The 23,664-nt window shown below is 43.5% G+C and overlaps 1 protein-coding gene across 1 annotated transcript in view; it reads left to right on the forward strand.

The window, feature by feature from the left end:
- Positions 1 to 23,664, forward strand: part of LOC119650356 (protein embryonic gonad-like) — a 170,938-nt gene that overhangs the window by 132,412 nt on the left and 14,862 nt on the right. The window contains exon 2 of the mRNA XM_038053038.1: positions 19,234 to 19,311. Within this exon, the coding sequence (XP_037908966.1) occupies positions 19,234 to 19,311 (78 nt within the window). The remainder of the gene's footprint in view (positions 1 to 19,233; positions 19,312 to 23,664) is intronic.

Raw genomic sequence — 23,664 nt, forward strand, 5'->3', positions numbered from 1 at the left:
TTACTCTACAATTAGTTTTTCCTTAGTTTAACCAATTAGAAGGAATTTAAGATTGAATTGAAAGGATAGTCGTGTTAAAACTACCTAAACTAGGTACTCAAACCTTTAATTGTGCAATAAAATCTGACAAGCATTCACTGCTCCATTTAGCCGCATGCAAGCTAATTTATTCGCGTTAAACTGCAAAACTGTCTAGAATACAACATCAAACTAGAAATTGAAAGTTGTCTTCGCACACTTAACATTAAAACCGAACCATTGTAAAAAAATTCACCAGAAAAAATTTGTTTACAATTTGAGAAAATGCATAATAAGACACCATTACTCTAACAAGGCATATTAATGTATCTAAAGTACGTCACAAAAAAACAATCTCATTTGCTCAATCAACTTTACAGCACCGTAAACACAAACTACCTAACGTTCAATTAGGATCTTGATTTACCAATTACCATAAGCAAGGGAGTTCAAAAATAGCAAGTTCAGCTTTAAAAAATTTTATAATGGTGACTTATCCACCAACAAAAAACAGTTGAGCTCTTTTAGGAAAGATTTCCGAGTAACAATCTCCTTTGATTTACTGCTTACGTAGAAGTGACCTATAAAAATATCTGTAGCAGATCTCGTTCACTTCTACGAATTAGTATCATATCTGGAGATCCAAAAGTACGTGTTTAATTAAGACATAATAATCAGCCAGGGACTGTTAAATTCGTGCCATTTACACTTTCATAATGGCTTAACAGTTTTTTTTTCTTTTTAATTTGAAAGTGAGAGGGATAACGCGGAAATCGTATTCAACCTTTGTATTAGTATAGTCAACACCAACTGGGGTCTATTTTAAAACTTCCGATGGCCTAGTGATAAGATGGAGATTATTCTTAGCCTGCGATCCGGGCTAAAAATATATTTTCGGATATAATTTTTCCCTTCATCAAGGCTCCAACATCCAAATCAGTACCTTTGTGTGTCTTTCATCTAGAAAATTGTTTGTCTGTCAATTTTCCAAACTGCAAGAAAGAATATTCATGACATAGTTCTGGCATATTATTAAGCTCGTGCCACCAACACCCCCTACCTGGCTTTTTGTAAAATGCACTGTTGGATTAAGGCCAATGCTGTGGAAAAAATATGCTATTCACTACCAAGGTACCCGAATTCAACCTCCCGTGGTTGAATCAACAAATGTTGATTCTTTCCTCCAATGTAAAGTATCTGGGTGTTATCCAGGATCTAATGTTAAATCGGAGCTACAACATAGAAGTTCGGGTTAAAAAGGAATGTATAATCTTCTATGCCCGCAAAAGAACTTTTTCAGAGAAAGGGGGTCTCCGGTGGGGTATGGTTTTCTGGATGCACATAGCCGTGATGCGTCCCATCCTAACACTCGACCGAAGCTTAATTGGATTCAAAGAACCACATGTGCAAGTGCCACTAGCATCCTGCTGTCCTACCCGCCGTATGCCCCAATGTACTCCTGCACCTCCTCCTGCTTGACCTAAATATGTCGTAGCGTGCAGTGCTGTCAGACAATGTGTGTCTGGATGATGCACAGCGAAGCCCTATGGTTATAATAATATCCTAGGCAAAGTATCTCGGGAAATCTGGGCATTCCTCTAGGTTTCCGGTCAAAGGAACATACACGCCCAGCTCTTAAGCTATGTAAACAAATTTTAAGGACCTCAGAGAGATCTGTAGTTGTAAAGTAGGATAGCTTCTTTCTTTCGTGAATGCTATGAGCTGGCTCTGAAGATCTGAGCCGACTGGACTCTGTCTTTTTGCTCTCATAACACCTGTCATGCACTATTAGTTCGTGGTATCAAAGCGACGCATAATAACGCTAATTGGACTCCCTGGAGAGGCCACTGGCACCTACCTACGCAACATCGTCCGGCAGCGTTTGGTCACTATTGCTGGTTTTCTTTCCTTAGTTGGTGGCACGATTAATCGTGTTTCCTCAATCTCTTCTATAGTCTTAACGTGGGATAAATCCAATAATTGAGTTGATTGCATCTCAATTTTGTGTGACATCATAGCATAGCAGTTTGGACAGTCAGGTGAAGTATCTGAGTTAAACCTGTACAGGTACAGGTAACGACATCCTCCGTATTTAGGGAGAAGCGCAGTCTTATTGAAAATGAAATAAAGATTAGGAAAGAACCGGGAGCAGGTGATATCCCCAGTCAATTGTTGATTTACTACTCCGGTTGTTCAATGCGTGTTTTAAGGTTGATGCCGGTAAGCAAAGGCGGAGAAAATCCTGATTTACTATTTATTATTAGCGTATCATCCTTTCAGTTTATTGAACAGAGCAGGGAAACTGTGTGATAACAAAAATTGGATTTCGGGTGGGTGGTCGAGACGACCAGGAAAGTAGAGCTATCCCAAAAACTAAAAAGATGGTGAAAACGACTTTAAAGGTTCGCTCGTAAATATTGAAACTCCATCCAAGTGCTCCGTCGACATATGCTTGCATGCGTCAGTACTACCCTGCCCTTTCCGATGCGTGGGTCCGCACCGCAATCTGAAAAATAAACAAATAACAAATACCGAATGACTTACATGCGACCTTAATTTGAAAAGGCGAAAATGAAAAAATAACGGTTCGATCGCGCGTGTGGAACCTTAAAACTCCGGATCTGATTCCCGCGATCGAAAGGAGGATTCACGGCAGATCCTATCCTCGGTCGATGTTTTCCCAGCCTTAGATGTATGGTGAGGCGCGGTTCCCTCCCTACCATGGTCTCCTCAGGTCATTATATTAGCGGGGGTGTCCCTTTTATCTAAAAGAGTTTTTGGGAACAAGAAGGAAGTAGGAGGGAAGGAGGTTGCAAAAAGCAAAAAGATGAATACATTTATTTCAAAATATATTCTAAATCATGAACTTACATATAATAGCAAAATATACCATAATCAATAATCAACTAAAATACCTGAGAACTCTGTTTGATAAAATCTTTCAATAATGCCAGTTTGAACATTTGTTTCTTCATCTTTCGTTCTTTCTTCTCCATCTCCTGCTGATGTCGTCTCACATGGAATACAACCTGCTGAACTTCCGGCTGGCAGAAAAATATGAAGACTCGCAACAAGAGAAAGCTTCATTTAGTTTACTCGTTGTTTGATTTTAAGATTATATCTTATATATATATCTTAAGAAGTTTCACTTTCTTTCTCCGTTTTCTTACACGAAATAGTAGGAATCCGAATTTACAGGTGTGCGAGCAAACAACAAATACGAAACCAAATCGAAAAACTTCGCCTCACGAACTCACAAAATGTTCTTCAAAAGAAATTCTTTTCAGGATGGTCAACACAATGGGTAGCACTGAAAGAGTCTGAAAACCACACGTAAAGTCCTTATTCTTTTTCTTCAGCCTTTGCCCCGTTCACAAGTGGAATTGGCTCGTCGTGATCGGTTTACCTATTTGGCTCTATCAGATGCCTGATCTGGATGCAATTTTGAGGCTTTTAAATCCCCATCTAGCGTATCAAACCACCATTGTTTCGTCCGGCCTTTTGGTCGTTTACCATCAACTTCGATGTTCAGACAAATCTTGGCAAGAATTGCGTGACCACACCATCGAAGACGCCTCTTTCGCAACTTTTCGACGATTGGTGCAACCCCATAACGATCGCGGATATTCTCATTTCGGAGGTTAAGTCCTTCAGGGTTTAACGTGAGCACCTGTCTTGCGACTTAATTCCACGGTCTTGTTAAGACACGGATTGAGTTTGTGACCACAATCAGAGCCCCGCTGAAACAAGCAACAACGGTACCAGTCTATACAAAGTGCATAGCTTAGCATTCATACTGGTGGATGCAAGACATACCTAAATCTCTACCGAACTAAGGAGTACGCCACCCGTGTTGAAACGCATCACCACGCCGAGGCCCGAAGGTCTCTTCTCGCTTGAGCATAACCACAACCCCCAGAAAACTCCCACTAGGGCACGTACCGCAAACAACCGAGCTACATTCACATACATGATGAAAGTCCAGGAGCTATCCCGGTTCCCATGGTACCAGTATACCCCTGGTGCGTTTTCGTGACCAATTTGCCACTTCAGATGAGTTCCCGTGCAGACTCAGGTCTGATCACCTTGATTAGGCCTTTGGAGCATTCGCCTACTGCATCACGGCCGGCAAGCCAAAGTGAGTACAGTGTCTCCCGGTGCCACCACTATGGAGGTTCCCCTCGGCCACTTGGTTTTGGCTTGGCCGACAGGGTTGCCACCCTGTCTTCCTCACCGCCACCTCTGAGCACCCTCATTTCGGAGGTGATGAAAACGTGTCACGACACTAGTAGAACGTAACATCATCGTCTGCATTACCGCAAGACGCTGTTCATTGTCTTTTATAGTCGGCCAACACTAAGAACCATTTTAGATTTGAGAGGTTCATTAATACGTCGATAACAAAGAAGACCAGTTGTGGAACGCCACTTCATCTTGGTTGCGTTCATGCGTGAAGCAATTTCATAGCGCAGTTCTCCATTGGCTGATAGCGTTGACCCGAAATATTTAAATTGCTCAGTTCTGGGCAGATCACTGCTACTGACAGTGATTGTGTCTGTTTCATGGGGATCGGTCGTCAAAAATTCAGTTTTGTTTAGATTTTTAACTAAAATAGTTCATTTCTTTGCAAACCACAATTTTTAGGTACACCGGAACATAGACTAGGTTTTTACAATCAATACTCGATAGATGTAATAATTAGAATTTTATTAATTTTAATGAAGAGCAAACGACTATTTACACATTAGAGGCAGAAGAGAATGATATCGCTTCATGTGTTTCTTTCTGCCCCTAACTCATGGCACACTTTCCTCGCTAGTCCTCCACTCTCGTGGCGAGCTCTACAAAGTGGATAGTTCCGCGCCATCTATTTATTCGCTTCCGCAACATTCGAAATAAATTTCGAATGCTGCGAATCCTGTCGCGCCACATCACTCCGCCCCCAGATGAAACCTAGGGGTTTCGGCGACTGATCCCGGAACTTCGTTCACCGTCAATCCACAAAGCGGACACGACGCTGCTTCGGGGCGGACACGGGTTTCAGCCTGGACAGAGAGATCGCCTTTTTGTGTCCACCAATCTCGAGCTGGAAGAAATGTTCTCCCAACTCGAGAACGCGGTACGGGCCCTTATATGGAGGCTGCAGCGGTTTCCGGATGGCATCCGTCCTGACCAGAACGTGCGTGCACGTGTCCAGCTCCTTGGGCGAACAGCCAGGTGTGGACGAGTGTCGCGTGGGTGGTGTGGCTTTTATGCGTCGGAGATTGTCCCTCAGCAGACGCACCAACCCCGACTCTGTGAGACCCGATCTCTTGTCGAAGACCGGATCACTCGGGAGTCTCGGGTTCTCCCCGTATACTAGCTCCGCGGGGCTGGCAGCAAATTCCTCTCGGCGGGTTGTACGCAGGCCGAGTAGGACGAGAGGCAAGACTTGGGACCAGGACGGATTGTCGCGTGCCATAATGGCGGCTTTCAGCGTCCGGTGCCAACGTTCTAGCATCCCATTGGATTGCGGATGATATGCAGTAGTCCGCTGGCGTTTAAAACCAAGGAGTTTGCCTAACTCGAAGAAAAGGGTGGACTCAAATTGCATTCCCTGGTCAGTAATGACCACTGCAGGGACGCCAAAGCGAGGTATCCACTCTCGACAGAGGGCTTCGACACATGATTGCGCCGTAATATCTTTCAGAGGTATTGCCTCAGGCCACCGCGTAAACCTGTCGATGATTGTGAGACAATACCTATAACCGTGCGAGTCTCGCAAAGGTCCTACTATGTCGAGGTGTATTGTGTGGAACCGCTTGGTAGTGCGGGGGAATGAGCCCACTTCTTTCCTTACATGCCTGGAGACTTTACACTTCTGGCATGCGATGCACTCTCTGGCCCAGGAATTGACATCCTTATTCATAGAGGGCCAGAAGTACTTCTCGGTGACTAGTTGATTTGTTGTCCTGATGCCTGGATGCGCTAAGTCGTGAATTGCGTGGAATACTTCCTTGCGAAAAGTGGTCGGAATGTATGGCCGAGGTCCCTTTTCCGAGTCTTCGCAGCAGAGAGAGAGGTTTGAGCCGAAGATGGGCAACTCCCGAAATTTGTATTTGGGGTTGGATTTGAGGCTCTGAAGTGTTGCGTCATCCTCCTGCGCCTTGGCAATAGCCGAGAAATCGAGTGAGGCGGGGATGTTAACCTCGGAAACACGAGACAAAGCGTCAGCAACTATGTTGTCCTTGCCGGACACGTGCTGGATGTCTGATGTAAACTGGCTTATAAAGCTCAGGTGTCGAAGCTGACGAGGGGACGCTTTGTCGGGCTTCTGTTTCAAAGCATACGTGAGAGGCTTATGATCCGTGAACACTGTGAACGGCCTGCCTTCTAGGGAGAAACGGAAGTATTTGATGCTCAAGTACGCGGCGAGCAGTTCGCGATCGTAGGTACTGTAGTTCCGTTGCTTCGAGAAGAAGCTCAACGGCTGCCAAACTTGATCCACCTTTTGGTGAAGTGCAGCACCGACTGCGATGTCAGAGGCATCAACAAAAACGGCTAGGGGTACATCTTGCAGAGGGAATGCCAAGAGTGTAGCGTCGGCTGGTTGCTGACGGGATTTGTCAAACGCGCGGATAGCCTCTTCAGACCACACGATCTCTCGTGCGTCCTTAGTTTTGGGGCCAGACAAGTACGCGTTCAAAATGGACTGGTGATGGGCGGCCTTGGGCAGGAAACGACGGTAGAAGTTAAGCATGCCCAAGAACCTCCTCAACTCCCTCACTGTCTTTGGACGCGGGAAGCTTGTAATCGCTTGCACCTTGTCTGGGTCTGCTGTATTCCTTCAGGGAAATGAAATGGCCAAGGAATCTCACCTGTTTTTGAAGAAATTTGCATTTCTCAACGTTTAGGACTAAACCAGCCTCAAGGAGACGTTGAAAAATGCACTCGAGATTGGCTAAGTGCTCAGACTCAGTGGAAGAAGCGACCGAAACATCACCCAAATATACGAAAGAGAAATCGAGGTTTTGCAGGACTGAGTGAATGAACCTTTGAAAGGTTTGCGGCGCATTGCACAATCCGAAAGTCATTCGGGTGAACTCGAAGAGTCCAAAGGGTGTGCATATTGCCGTCTTTGGAATGTCTTCAGGAGCTACTGGGATTTGGTGATAAGCCTTGGTTAAGTCCAAGGTCGAAAAGATGCGGCAGTTCGCGAGGTGATGCGCAAAGTCATGGATGAGTGGAATTCGATATCGGTCAGGAACAGTCTGTGCATTTAGCCTTCTGTAATCCGCACATGGGCGCCATTCGCCATTTGGCTTAGGGACCATATGCAGTGGGGAAGACCAAAAGCTGTTTGAGGGCCTGCAGATACTCTGTTGAACGAGTTGTTCAAATCTTTCCGTGCAATAGCCAGTTTCTGGGATGGTAGAGGACGCACCTTCGAGAAGATCGGGGAACCAGTAGTGATAATGTGGTGCTGCACATTGTGCTTCACTAGTTTGGAGAGACTACACTCGGTAGTAATCTGGCTGAACTTTTGGAAAAGTGCCCGAACGCGAGAGTCGGTAATGTCTTCTAAAAGAACGGAAAGATTATTGCCTGGGTGAGATACCATTTGTCCCGACGAATTAAGGTTGGTCGTGGGGTCTATAAGGGACTTATTTTGCAAGTCCACCAGTAATCCATAGTGACACAAGAAGTCTGCGCCTAATATGGGGAAGCTGACATCCGCCAGGATGAAACGCCACGAAAATGTCCTACGCAAGCCAAGACTCACGTCCACTTGCCTATACTCGTATGTGTTTATGCGGAAGGAATTTGCTGCCGCAAGTTTGAGCCGTTGTGGAAAAAGTCGATGTTGCCGAGGTACGGGAAGAACCGAAACCTCCGCACCAGTACCGATGAGGTAGTTGCGCCTGCTGAGAGGGTCGTAAATTGTTAGGCAACGTGGCGCTGCGCTCTGGATGGCCGTCGCCAGGAACCCCCGCGGACCTAGTTTTTTGCGACAGGCGTGAATTTGCAAGGGATAGTACACTTGGTGGCTTTATCGCCGAATCTGCGGTGGTACCAGCAAATCCCCTGGTCCGTGGACTGTCCTGACGACCTGCTACCCGAACGCCCTTTTCGAGTGGAAGACCGTGAGCGAGCTCGCGATCTGGCGTCCGAACGCTGAGCGTCCAACGTCGCCCGCATCTCGGTCACACTGGCTGTTAAAGCGGCTATCTCGCGCCTCAAGTCGCTCACCTCATCCGACGGTGGTTGAACGGCCGCCATGGTTGGGCGTACGTACACCTCCTGCACCTGGTCGGGCGTCGCTGCCAGTTCCTCCAAGGAACCGGAGACGCAAGCGAGGATCGGCTGGGTGCCCTCCGGGAGCCGTCGCAGCCAGAGCGATTTGATCAGGCCATCGCCGATCTTGCTCCCACCCAATTGCCTCATTTCGCGAAGCAATTGGCTGGGAGTTCGATCACCCAACGTTAAACCCGCCAGCAAGTGGTCTAATTTTGCCGACTCGCTTGCCGACAGGCGCTTGATCAACTCGCTCTTGAGCTGCGTGTATGATGTCGACTTGACTACATCGGACACCAGAAGAATCGACTCTTCATCCAGGCCGACCACCGCAAAGTTGAAGCGGGTCGCGTCCGATGTGATTCCGGACATTTGAAACTGCGCTTCCAAATGTATGAACCACAGCTCCGGATTCCGCCGCCAAAATGGAGGAACACGCACGGCGAGGGCGGTCACTTGTGGGTCCGATGGGCCTGCTGTGTCTTTGTTGTCGATCGACATCTTGACTAGTAAAAAGGAAACTTCTTTTCGACGTTAGTGTTAAAACGAAAACGCACACAAATTCACGCACGTACAAAGAAATCACCACCGAAGCGGACGCTTTTCAATCACTTCCCGTGGCGAGCTCTACAAAGTGGATAGTTCCGCGCCATCTATTTGTTCGCATTCGCAACATTCGAAATAAATTTCGAATGCTGCGAATCGAAATAAATTTCGAATGCTGCGAATTCTGCCGCGCTACAGATTCAATCTGAGACCGTGTTGCATGTGGCGATCATTCGATTTTTGGAGAAGTTGCTGGAGATAATGTTTGCTATTAGATGCTAGGAAAATATTACCTGCATAAAGCAGTGTGTAGGGCGCTGGACGTTGGATGCCCCGTGTAGCGGTGTCCAGAATACGAAGAAAAGGGAGTGGTGAGAGGGCGTTTCCTGGATGAACACCAACAGAGACCTGAAGCGGTTTTAATACACCCACCATACTTCGAACTTTACTTTTCGGTTCGTGGTAGAGCAATTGGAACCAGCGCACGAGTTCTTCTGGCAATGAAGTTCTGTCGCAATATTTCTTTTAGAACTAATATTGTAAAAAAAAAAACTTGTTTTCAATTCACTACAATTTTTCTTAAGTCGCGGCAAGTCTCAATCAAAGAACTCACACTCCGGAAGCCACAAAACTATCCGTCTCTAGGAACTTTTCTTCCCTAGCCATGGTAATAGAGGTCCTTTCACTTCCAAAGGCACCAAAGATCCCCCTTGCCCATCCAACCGGCCCTGGTCCTGCTAATCCTGATTCCGCTAAACACGGTCTTGACCTTTAAAATCCACGCCAGCTCAGCAATAACAACACTCCCCGTGCCTTGTTCAGAAACAAACTACGGCTAGATGATACACCCAACAATATGATGATCCCTTCGCTATATTGGAACCTTGCGCTTTGGAAACAACAACAATGTTTCAAACTTAGGTAGAAGCGAAGAAGTTAAACGTACATTTTCCCCGTTCAATATTGTCTTGTCTCTTATGATATTAGGAAACTAAAAGGAAATTTCAAATTGTTCAAATGTAAATGCAGTCTTGAGTTTAGGGGAAAGCGTCCAGTTATTAGGTTTCTTGTAAAATAAATAAAATTAATAATTTTAAAAATTAAATGAGGAAGGTAAATGTGAATGGTGGAGTAGGAACTGGGAAATTAAAACAAGTAAATAGCGAAAGATAAGGGTCGCTAGGATGGAAGAAAGCGGAGGAATATTCACCATAATCAACGACGCAACAACTGTATCCGGTCTAGGCCTGCCTTAATAAGGAATTCCAGACATACCGGTTTTACGCCGAGGTTCACCAATTCGATATCCCTAAAAGCTGTCTGGCGCCCTGACCTACGCCATCGCTCCATCTCAGTCAGGATCTGCCTCGTCTTCCTTTTTCTACCATAGATATTGCCCTTATAGACTTTCCGGGCTGGATCCCACTGTGACCTATTGAGCCGGATTTTATCTACAACCTGACGGTCATGGTATCGCTCATAGATTTCGTCGTTATGTAGGCTACGGAATCGTCCATCTTCATGTAGAGGGCCAAAAATTCTTCGGAGGATTCATTTCTCGAATGCGGCCAAATGTTCCCAATTTTTCTTGCTAAGAACCCAAGTCTCCGAGGAATACATGAGGACTGGCAAGATCATTGTCAAATCACGGTACAAATTCCACTGCCACCAGTGAGATTTGAACTACGGCCTTCCGAACGACAGCTTTGTGCTCTAACCACTCAGCTATCCGGACATGTAAAAACGTAAAGCAACATATTGTAACATAAATAAAGCAAAAAGGTTTCGTTGTTCATCGGAAAATATTGCTAGTCCCACTTGTTGTGAGGATTCTAAAGTAGACGTGAGACTGAGTTGATCTCCTAGGACGCTCCCTACCCTTCTTCGTTGTAATGGAGTTTGTTTTACGGGATCGGCTTGTGAGACGCTGTATTATATCAGCTACTCTCTGGCTAGAGCCTTTTTGTATGACTATAGCGATAGGGGGGCTTAAGCGCCTCAGGCAAATGTTTTCTAACGACACGATAAATCAACGATAAACTAAGCAAATTACTTTAAGAACGTTTTAAACTGAATAGGGTTTGCGCCAAATTTTCCTGTATGCTGCTTCATATTAAAACCTGCATTACTATCATACAACTTAAGGGAGTTCACAGTAAATGTAATAATATAATAATATACTTTGATTGACTTTATTTGGGCAGATATGATAACGAAGGATAGTATCCGTATGGACCACCATATTTTTTTCATATTTTTTGATTGGGTAGTTTCTGAGAACAGGTCCTTGAAGTAATTGACCTATTCCGGACTGCCTACTCCGAAGCCAGTACCAAAGGTAATACATACTTCGGAAAGTACTCCTCGAGTCCTTTTATTTGATGATGGTTACATTTGGTTGAAAAAAATGTTCACCCCTTTTTAAGGTGGGGGTATGGGAACCTCGCTTAAGTTCACCATGCAGACATGTACATAATTAACTTCATTTATGCGAGTTCATAATTCCAGTCTTTCTACCAAATTCAGTGTCACTAGGTGTAATCGTTTCTGAGAAAAGTGCACGTGACAAACGGACAGACAGACTATTAAAATCTTAAGAATGCCATAGAATTATATATGATATAGAATATAAAGATTAAAAATACTTTTGATTTTTAATAAACAACATCTATATCTGAACCGCAGTTCAATGGGTGATCCTGTGGATTTCGTGCCAAAGAGGATTATGATCTCTATTACCTTTACAAAGTAGTGATACATTGGCTTATAATCGGGGTCATTTTTTCCAACTGTCAGATGATCCAACTACCTTAAATAGATGGGTAAGTTGGAAAAAGATCGGAGAAGGAAACGTCAGAACACTACAATATTTAAAGTCATGCGCACTGCGTCAACACATCTCTCTTCATATCTCTTCATATCCAATTCAAAATAAAGATAATGTGAAATTCTCTTGCACTCGGAAAAAAGCTATAAAAACTGCAACCCAGAACCACATACATATATGCCCATTCTATAATAGAACCGTTACTAAGACTAACTATTAATAATAGTTCAAGTTTTTGTCCTCCACCAAAGAAACATAGCAACAGGCGAAGCCTTAAGGAAAAGAAAGTACGGCGTAGGTGAAATATGCATACCTGATAGTATACCACGTACCACCTATAAAATAACAGTTAAAATTTGCATTTCTTATATTCACTGATGACAGCGATGACTAGGACTTCAGATTACGTCAGCGCGCACATTAAACTAAATTCCCAAGATGTAGCGTAACTAATCCCAGAGTGTAATCTAAATCCGCTGCAAACTCTACCTTGAATTCCTGCGACGATTTCTTATCTAAATGTTCTTCAAATGGCAAAAGTAGCAGAAAGAGTCCCCAGAACAATTTCAGATCAACAAAGCATCCATCAAGCCAGCGAAAATGGTGGAATTATTTAAATTTTATTTACGATTAGTTCGAAACGCAGCAGAAGAAGGTCCGATGTATCTGGTCTTTTAAACTCGATTAATTAAAACTGCGATTGGAGATTATGTCGTTTAGCCTGCAGGAGCTTAATTATCTGAAAACGACCAGATTATATACAAAGGCTCAAAATAATGAATTTTTTGTTTGATTTACTTTTTTCATTTAAATATATGTATCTTTTTCAATTCATTTAATTCCAAGTTCTACGGGTTTTACCTACTATCTTCCTGCATCACCGCTCACTTTGTTGTCAATTTTTTTGTTGTTTTGAAACAAAACCATCCACAAAAACCTAAGATAAGTGTTGATCACGATAAAATGCTTAACACATGCCGCATCAATTAAAGTTAATTGTTTAACAGTTTAATTTGAAATTAAACGGAACAGTTTATGTGGATGTTGGGTTGACTTGTTAATTTCGCATACAAATTAATAGATTCCAGATGACACGTGCAACACAGAACCGTGTGAATATCTTTTTTCAACTTACCTGAATATCAATTAATTAGATACAGTTAGAAATGATGTAGGTTTAAATGTTAGAACTTGAGTTATTTCAGATGAGATGAGCAAGTTGTTCATACAGATATACCCGTGATCTACTGCGTAGTACGGTAATGAATATTGACCATAGCAAAAAATTATTGGAGTATTTTGGAGGGTCGATTCGGGATTAGCGGTGCGATGACCGAGGTTTCACAATTTCTTGCCACGAGTCCAAACTCTGTGTTTGCCTCGCTGCTGTTGGCTTTTCACTTACACTAGAGATAATAAAACTGAAGCGTAGTGAAATTAAAGTTCAATGAAGTCGCAGAACTTGTCCAGATATCCTATGTTCTATAAAGAAATGATTAGCCTTTGGAATTTTCACATATTTCATTGTTTCGCTTTTTTTCTTATTAAGCTTCAAATGACCGATGATGGCAACTTGTCCTTAACCTGGGGGTCGGTAATGTATTCCTCTTCCTTTTTCATAATTTTTAAATCTCAGGATGCGAACTTTACTGATCTTCTATTTCCATCGTAAATTGCGAGTTCCGATGTGCTCAAAAGCAAAATGCTTCTCTCAGTGCCAGGCAACTCTTTATAATGCATATCCCGGCAAATGTCATGACCATACAACCAGCGTCCGTTCTCGGCCTCCCTTAATAAAGACCTCCAAACAACCAGTTTGAGGTCCACGAATTCGAAATCTCTAGTCGCTTTTCGGCGTCCTGACCTATGTTATTGCCCTTATACATAATCGGAGTTGGATCATTCCCATACACACCACACACTGGAGGAGTGCGATTAGACCGGAATCTGCAAGGGACTCATCTGAAGTAGTCCTTACCACAAAGCCTCACCAGAGGTTATCTGGTACCATGGAAACGGGGATGACGCTCGGAGCGCATACGTTCTATAGGTTGCGGTTGACCCCCTTATTAGAGTTTCCTAATGGCTGTGGTCTGCTCTCTCTATCGTGGGTAGAGCGTCTAGTGGATTCTAGTTACCCCGTTGGGTGGTAGAGTTGTTGGATAGGCCTCGCATCCGTTGGTTTGAATGCTGAGCCTGCAGTCAATATGAATCGGTGCCGCTGTGCTTGCCATTGCGAGGGTCGGTTATGGTTTTCAAAACAATCCAAGTCAGAAGAGGATCGTGGGATTATCTCTTCATGGCTGGTACTCACCCCATATCCCTAGGACCTTCATTTGATATTGTTATTTCCACCCTTTTGGTGTTAAAGTTGCCCCTATGTATTTCGCCTTGCCTTCGTTAATATATAGCGGAACATCTCTTGTCGCCTGCTCGATTTGCACGAAGGTAGTTCTTCCAATTATCTTGATATCATCAACATACGCCAGCATCGAGATGTATATGAGTCCATTCTGCTGACTTGTTGGCAAGCTTGGGCGTCGAGTACAAATGTGGAGTTCATAGACCTACTTGTTTTCCGCTTGACGGAGTTCGCGATAAGTCTCTGCACGTGCCCGTTCTTTGATGCTGCTATATTTAGTGATCAAAGGTAGTATAGGTCCAAGGACGAAACGTGGATTGGTACCCACGATGGAGCATAAAACCTGGGAAACGCCTGCTGAACCAACACCAACAGCTCTACTACCAAACCCTATCTCCATCTCCACATGGTGACCCCTGGGAGCTCTTTCTTAATGAAAAGCTGCAGACGGAGAAAGATGAAGGCGAGTCTCCCGCTCCAAAAACGGGACAAATTGTACCAACTGGTTCTCCAGGTTGGGGGTTGGGTAGGGCTGACAACCCTACACGGAAAACCTAAGTTACAAAGCCGCAACAGCCTCGGACTAGACGGATAATACACCGACGAACCCGGCAACGGCAAAGGAATGACGATTTTCGCATTTTCTCATGGAACGTGGGCTCCCTGTACAGAGATGAAGCTGCTGAGCAGCGAGCCGATGCCCTGTTCCAATATAGGGCTGATGTAAGAGCGTTACAGGGGATGCGTTGGACAGGGACCAGCTTCCTGGCGAAGAGTCGTTACACCATATATTATAGTGGCATCCAGTAAACCTTGTGTTGGGAGTAGGTTTTTTGTTCAGTCAAAAAATGAAACCTGGAGTTATCGGCTTTGAAAACATAAGGAGCGGCTATGCACTCTCTCTCTAAGCCTGCCCCAGGTATGAATTAAAACTTATACTTGGGGATTTTAACAGCCAAGTAGGGACGAAGCCCGTATTCAGGCGATACGTTGGCTCTCATAGCTTACATCAAAATACAAATGATAACGGACTGCGGATTATTCAGTAACCAGTGGCACAAAATGGTTGTTGGAAAAACCTGGTTTACGCGGAAAGCGGTCCACAAACATACGTGTGCCTCTTCAGACGGGACCACTTTCAACCAAATTGACCACGTGTCGATCGAACACCGCCACCTCTCAGCCTTGATGAATGTCAGAACATATAGGGGGCCAATATAGACTCCGATCACTATCTCTATGATATGGTGTTCCGATCTCGAATAACAACATCAAACAGAATCCTTTCTGTCAATCAGGTGAGAGTTAGCGCTGAAGCCATCCACAACACAGCCCTCCGCGACACCTATAAGAGGGAAATGGATGCCGCAATAACCGCAGTCAACAGAGGACCTGGAGATGAAGAATCGACAAATGATTTTCACAATCACCTGAAGAATGTTATCATGGATACGGCCACAAACATACTTTGCCCCAGCTGCACAAAAAGTCGGAACGGCTGGTTTGACAATGAATGTAAGCCAGTAACGTAACGGAAGAATGCTGCATACCGAGTAATGTTGCATTCTCAAAGAACGCGGGCACGCGCGGAGACTTATCACGAACTCCGCCGAGGGGAGAAGCGACTTCACAGACGGAAAAAGGAAGCCTCTTACCGAGTCAAAGAGGGAAATCTGATTTCCGATAGAATGGGCACATTGGAGCGATTTGTTGAGTACTTTGATGACCCACTGAACAACCGCCAACTGACAACGACAGACAAGTACTGCCACCACCAAGTATAGAAGAAACAGCCCATGCAATTCATTCGCTTAAAAATCATAAGCTGCCGGGAGCCGATAGAATTATATCCGAATTGGTGAAATATGGAGGTGACCAATTACACAAGGTAGTTCATCAACTTGTGCCCAAGGTATGAGAGAGCGAATTAATGCCTGACGATTGGCTAAGAGGCATTATCCGTCTTATACATAAAAAGTGAGAGAATTCGGTATCCCGACGAAATTTATAAGATTGACTAGGCTGACCCTGACCAATGTGCGAGGGCAGATAAAAGCAGCAGGGTCACTCTCAAGACCAATCGACACATTAACCTGATCCTCGAGAAAGTGATCCGTGATGCTGAGGTAAATTCAAGAGATGCAATCCTCTTTAAGTTCACCCAACTACTGGCCTATGCTGACGATATCGACATCATCGGAACAACGACCCGAGATGTGGAAACTGCCTCCATCCTGATCGAGCAAGCGGCGCGAGACGTAGAATATGGTGGCAACGTCAACACCAAAAACCAACCAACCAACAACATCAAACCGTACTGGTCAAACGGGAAGAATAAAGATAGGAGACTTCAACTATGGGACTAAAAGCTTTTAGGGATATGGATGGATGGATGGATGAACCTCGATCAGGACTGGGGTGTGTGCTGTTCTTTTTTAAGGCATGCCTAGAGCAGAATTTTGTGCCGTTAATAATAATGTTGATAACGACGGCGGATATATATTGTGATGTTCTTTAGTCTGAAAGGATATATCTTGATTTAATTACTACATGAAGGGTCTAGAGCTCATTTACGCCAGATTGAAATATCAACCTGATTAGATATATGTAAAGCAAATGTATTAATATTTTTTTACAAATATGACAACATAGGACCCATTTTGTAGCTTATTATCAAGTTCCTGTGAAAAGTGGAACCAAAATGGTCGAAAGCATTTTATAAAGTTTGGTTCCTGAACGTACTAAGTGGATGCCATTATTTGTTGAATGCAGATTGAAAATCTCTTGACCGGCGGCTATGAACTTCTCGGTTTCCTCGGAAGCATACACTTCAGCTAATAAATATATGCAGAAAAGGGAACCATGTGGAAATGGGTTATGAATTTCCTCGATACATTAGGGGCAGTATATTATGTAGGTCGGGCTAGTCGATAATGTATTTGAATAGCAAAAGCCACTGTGAAGGAGCCGTACAGAAGATGGCGACGACAGTGGGATAATTCCGGAAAGCACCACTTTGTCCATACCCTGATCCTGTATACTGCGGAAACAATCAAGCGAAGATACTGACAATTGAAATACTACCTGATATGTTACCTTACCAGGTTGGGTGGAAATAGGGAGTAGTAGCATCCTTGCAGATTGCACAAGTCGTCCGATGGTCCCAAATGCACAACTATTCAAAAGGCGTGAAGCACATTATGCCTTATTGTCCAAGGTTCATGGAGGAGGTAAGTAGGAAGAAGATGATGTCAGTGGCAAATGAGAGGATAACAAACCCAACAATAATCGCGACTCGTTCGCGTTCAATAATCAGGAGCTGGATTGAGGCTGGGGAGTGCGGCAGACCCGTGTCTGGAATGTGCTGGTGCAGACCTAAAGATAAGATAATTACATAATTTGGCAGTTTCTTTTTTCGCAAGTGAATGCCATTCGACGAGAACTTACTGTTCTCCTGTTTTTTTTGTTCAAGGCTTTTTAAAGTACAGAGTTTACTGGTTGATGCTGTATGATTCCGACTACCACATCTCATCTCCATTTTCTCTTATAATATCATAGCAGGCAACACATTTGGCTACCTTTTCGGATTTGTGGAAGTTACGCTTGGTCGCTTGCAAAAATTGTACGGATGATCCTAAGTGCATAAGCTCACACATTGAGTGCTGAGTATATCGAAGGTTGGTGAGAAAGTATTGGAATAAATTATTACTAAGATAGCTAAAATAATCCTGAAGCGCATCGGAAAATACCTGGCAAATCTAGTCGACACCCTTCGGATTATTGTCCTAAAGTGCGAAGTTTCGATCCGCGCTCGACGTACTTCAAGAGAGTTTTCGATAGTTTCCGCAGATTGTGCACCTGGTCCGCTCCCCAGGTGAATACCATTCAGGAAAATCTAACGATTATTATCTGAATAAAATAAGTGAAAGCCGTTTTCTTGACCAAGGTAAAATTAAAGAGGAAATTCCACACAGGGTTGATACTAGGCACAATAGAGTTCAGTGGACGAAGAGATCCTTGTTCAAAGACCCAGAATAATTAATCTTAAAAGAAAGGAAAGGCGACTCCAGGTGATTTTTTCATTTAACAGAATTTCCAAAAAGATATGGATAGTAGCTCTCCCGTTAGCGGTGGCCCCGAAGTCGATATGTTTCAGCACATAAACAATTCTTAATTTACTCAGCTGTTTTTCCCAAAATTTGACTACAATCGGGTTGGCTAAAATCATCACCCGTGGCAGAATAATCAAGTATTACCAAAAAAGTGAAGAAAGTTGACTGTGTGTGGGTTGCACGTACTTAAAACCTGGTGCAGCTTGGAATCGCGTCTGTTGGATCTTAGGAACATCCCTGTCTTTAAGTATCTAGACCTAACTTTAAGAAGTTATCAAGATTAAGAGGATTGTTTGACACACTCCGCCTTGGTTAATTGACAACTAAGGTTTCAAACTTTCTTTTCCGGACAGTCCCCGAAACCGATTTTTTAATTTGTCAAGCTGGTGTCCACCTGCCCACTTTCTAAATTTTTTGCTTATATGTCATTCCCTGTGAAGCAATTTGCTTCAATCTCATCTTGTCGAGTAAACCTTTTTGTCCTACCCTCTGGAATGAGGTTCTGCAAGTAATTGCCTTCCAATTGTCTCCGGAAACACGGGCCTTATCCATTATAAATTGTTAATGGTTTTTCGCCAAAGTTGCAAATTCCTGTCCATCTTGTAATTACTTTCGGTACGTGGTACTTAGCTGTTCTTGAGCCCTTAGAGGTTTTTTTTTAAAATTTAGGAATAGAAGTGTCCTTAAAGTAAGTGTTACCTGATTTGTTCTACATTGTCCTTGTGATGGTTGAGTTTGTTGAGTGTTAGTTTCCCGACCTCGCTACCTCGGGTGTGAATCTTGGTTCTTTGTGTTGTCCCGCTGCTGTAGGTTTATCTCATCAAAGTTCTGCTTCATTGAAAATAGCCTGGGCAGATTTTACAGAATCAAAGAGTGAAGATAATAAATACATGTCGGTATTTCACTTTTAGTTAAAATACGTAGAACTAACAGGACAATTTGAATGTTGAAACCCAGAACGCTAAAAATTTTCAAAAAATTTCATTCGATACCATTTTGATAACATCTCAGTTAATAATAAATAAAAAAATTAATGAACTAATTTAATATTTCCTTCATAATTCGCTCTAATAATTTTTGGTATCTTTTTTCAGATGAACCAACAGTGTAAAGTTTGCGGGGAGCCTGCTGCTGGTTTTCATTTTGGTGCTTTCACATGTGAAGGCTGCAAGGTAAGCAAACACCCTTATGGAAATAAATTATGCAATAAGCTAGTGAAGATGGATTTTCAGTTTTGTTTTGAATTGTGTTGGGCTTTCGTTACTGCTACCAACGTTTCGCGTTAAATCTATCCATGTCTGTATTTTAAGTTTTCAAAGTGATCCAAATGCAATCCTTCTTGAAACCCTAAACTTTAATACCCATCAAAAACTATTCAATACGAAAAGTGGAAACGTGAGGTATTTAACTTGGTGGGCATGTTTACAATTCTGTAAGAGTTCCTGGCCACGGTCATTTCAGTCATTATTTTTTCGTCCCGCAACTCACGTCCACATTGGAAGTTTTACTGGATTTCCATACCAGTTTATATTGAATCACATATACGACTGTCACTTGAGCCTCGGTGGGATATAGCGCGTCAACCACACCTACACGGCGTCGTTCATGGTTATTGGTTCAATCCTCCCCAGGACTTACCCAGATGTCCGTACCCCCCTATACTGTTCTGCGCCGAATGCTTTTGAGGCAGGCGTCGATTGTCACGGAAGAGTGGGTGTCATTCCATGACGGGTCAGCCAAGCAATTGTCGCCCCTTCATAATGTATAATCTACTCACTTCCACTTCTGCTCTCAAATCAGATCGCGTACGAGTAGTAGGAGCCTAAATGCTGCTCGACACACCAAACTTTTCCTGCCAGAATCGGACATGCGTACCGCAAAGTTCATCCTGTCGAAAAGCAGGAGAACTTGCAGGTGTATTGTGGGCATTCTGACAGGCCATATTTCACTAGCTGGGCATATGTTCAGAATAGGAATTACTCAAGATGATACGTGTCCCTCCTGTAATGAGGAAGCAGAACCCACGGAGCATTTCCTATGTGAATGCCCCGCCTATGGACGCATCAGGCATCAGATCTTTGATGCCGATGTTCTCCAATTGCGACGGGTAGCATCACATCCACTAACGGAAATCCTGCGATACGTTAACGTATTCGGAATATTCCGTTGGACGGGGCTGGCGAGCACAATGGGCCAACATGGCCTGAGTGCTCAGAAGCTGTAGCTTCTACCCACCATACACACACACACGCGGGTGGTAGGCCTGTGCGCTGACCAGGTTCTCCATTTGAAATAGTATCAGACCAGCGTACTCCGATGATATGTCGCAGACAAGTACTCCTAATGCCACGAAACTTTCGTCTGACAGTTGTACTCAATTTTTCTATTTTTCCCATATCGCAACATAGAGACAACACTTGCACAGAACAGTCTCAACTTGGTCTTGTTGCTGCGATAGCTAAATATGCAGATTTTAGAGAGAATAGCGAAAGCAGAGCTAGCACGATTAACGGGTCGGGTGCCATCTAATTTGGTGTCACCGTTAGTAGAATCTATCCTTCTTAAATATACAAATTGATCAAAAAATGCAAATGGGGAGTGTAATGACCAGTCAAATTGAGAACCTTGGTTTTTAAGGTTTTGCGTAAAACAAAACCTTTTTAAAATCGGTTTACTGTCTGTCTGTCGGCCTTTTTTTTGGCTGGAGGAAATCCATCATGAATACGCATCTGGAATCTAGGACACGCACACTGGACTCTCACCGACTAAAACCTCCCATATTTTCTCCACACTCTCCCCACGGGACCACCATTAAGGTATTGGTTCGCAGGGCTGTTCAGTGCTTAACTCTTCACTCTAAACGAGCGATACTCCTTTGCGTGGGGTTGATTGTAGTAGCTTCCCTTCTATGTCTCCGCTGCCCTTGTGCTGCTTTTAGTTGCTGGTGGATCCGTTTAACCATTGCAACTACCGCCTCCCATGCTGTATTTGATTGGACCATGTACCTTATCAGATTTGCCACCGTTAAACGGGTATTAACTCTGTTTCAAGTTTTCTCTTTGAGCTTTTAAATTTTGGGCAGGCGAAGAAGACGTGTTCTGCATTTCTGGCTGCACCTTCACATACATGTAGGACAATCGGGCAATTCATCTAGATCGAACCCACAGAGGTAACTCCTGTATCCACCGTGTCCGGTTAAAAACTGAATTAAATGGTATCTCGTCTCACCGTGGTTTCGCATAGTCCACATACTTATGCCTGAGATAAGCCTGTGTGCTCAACGGCCATTCTCCGTCTAGTCCAATGCTGTTTGCCATGCAGCCAATGACCGTATACGCTCGCTCTGCTTGTTTAGGCTCGTTTCCTGATTCTTGTACAGGCGACTTGCCTCATCAGTTATAATATTCAGCGAGATCATCTCCGCAATCACGCATGCTGCCTCATAAGAAGGGGTATGCGTAACATGTTCGGGGAGCGCTTAATCGATATGCAGCTTGAAGCAATCAGCAATGTTCTCAGATTTTTACCAGCCGGGTATAAAAGTGCAGAACTGATAATTCGCGATAACAGAGATCGTCGACTATGTTTCGACCCGCCTTCATTTGGAAGTATCCTTGTCAGTGTTGAGTTAATAGTCACCACTTTCTGCACAGCAAGCTTTTAGTGGGGTTTAAAGCTCAAGTTGGAGTCGAATGTTACTCCCAAGTATCTCAGCGATGGCTGAGATCTAATGACATGCGCGTCGATGCAAATTTCAGCAGTTTTCAGTTTCCGTCGCTTTGTAAAGGGCACCAATTTCGTCATGTGTTCGGCAAGCTCCAGCCCGTAGTCTTTAAGCCAAGACTATAGTCTCGCTCGCATATGTGTATACTTCGTCACGGTGATTGAATGTTATGACGACTCCAACATCATCCGCAAGTCTGACGAAAATGGCTTGTTTAGCTACTGGAAGCCGTAAAACGCCATTATACATTAAGTCCCATAGCAGGGAGTCCACATATTCGACCCTTCGTTCGAAACACAAAGTAGCTTCCGACGTATATTTTGGCGTTTGTGCCGCGACGAGTGCTTCGATGATGTGGTTCCATCTGGCAGAATTAAACGCGTTCTTGATGTCAAGAGTCACCAGTGCGCAGTATTTCCCTCCATCGTAGGCTTTCCCGGCTAGCTCAAAAATAAGTTTGGTAGCATTAACCGCTGACTTGGCGTTCCGGAAACCAAACTGCCTATTTGATAAATAACCTTCACTATCATACTATATCTATTAATTGCTCTCTCTGCCTGTCTGTCACACAAATTTTTCTTGGAGACAGGTATAGCAATTGATACCAAATTTGATGGAATCGTGGAAACTGTGGGCGCTCACGCATACAGTGTCTTATATCATTCTACGTGAAATTTAAGGGGAGTCCCCATACATGCAAAAGGGGGTGTTAATTTTTTTCATCGGAGATAATCATGTGGGGTATCAAATGAAATGTCTCGGTTAGTACTTTTTGAAACCGGTCTTGGTTTTGACATTTATTGAAAAGGTGGGGAGTGCGGGGATCGGAAGTCATAATTTCTTTATGGGACCCATTCTCAAATACTACCCAACTGAAAAATCTTGAAAAATCAGGAGGATGCCACTATGTGGTGACTAGGCTCCGAAACACCCTCCATACCAATGTCTGTTCAAAAAAAGTTAATGATATTATGCTACTTTAATTTTTAGTAATTGGCAGCAAAACCCCCTTAAGTTCATTGTTGCACCACGCAGTAACGTAGGCTATAACATAGAGCATAGTCTTACCAAGTTTTGTGAAAATCGCATTATTACTAGCAAAGTTACAATAGGTTCTTTTCAAATTCAAGACTATGAATATTAATATCCCTTGAAAGTGGATATTTTCACATAATAAATGCATATATTATGTGCTACGTGGCAACGGGAAAATGAACACTTAAATCTCTTTTTTAAAGAAACATACAGAACCTTTCATATCTGAAGCGTCCAGCTTTCGGCTTCCCGACTTGTCGGTGTTTATCTTCAGTCCAACTCTACTTGCTTCTCTTTACAAATGCAAAACCATTTATTATCAGTCTAGTTGAGGTGTTTGATGAAAGATGTCATCGTCCATTAGAATCCTCTGCGTCCTCCTAACAAGACTGCATGAACAAGGTCACCGAAAACATGAAGAAATAATATTGGTGACAAGTACAACTCTGGTGGACTCCACTTTCGACCTGAAAATCCTCTGAGATTTTACCCCGCACCAAGTGACATTCTGCAGGATTATACATAATTTTGATAATAGCTACTAGTTTCTCAGACGCTGTTGAAAGCTTTCTCGAAATTGATTAAGAGCAAGTGACAAAAAAAACAATAAAAATAGGAAATTACAACTGTGGGACCTTTGAAAATGTCTCCTATCTAGGACCGAAAGTCACAACCGATATTGGCAGCCAGCAGAGCCTATCTCAGTTTACAAAAACTATTTTGCTCAAAACGTCTTACCATAGGGTCAAAGCTCTTACTGTACAAG

The sequence above is a fragment of the Hermetia illucens genome, chromosome 2 (genome assembly GCF_905115235.1).
Source record: "Hermetia illucens chromosome 2, iHerIll2.2.curated.20191125, whole genome shotgun sequence".
NCBI lineage: Eukaryota > Metazoa > Arthropoda > Insecta > Diptera > Stratiomyidae > Hermetia > Hermetia illucens.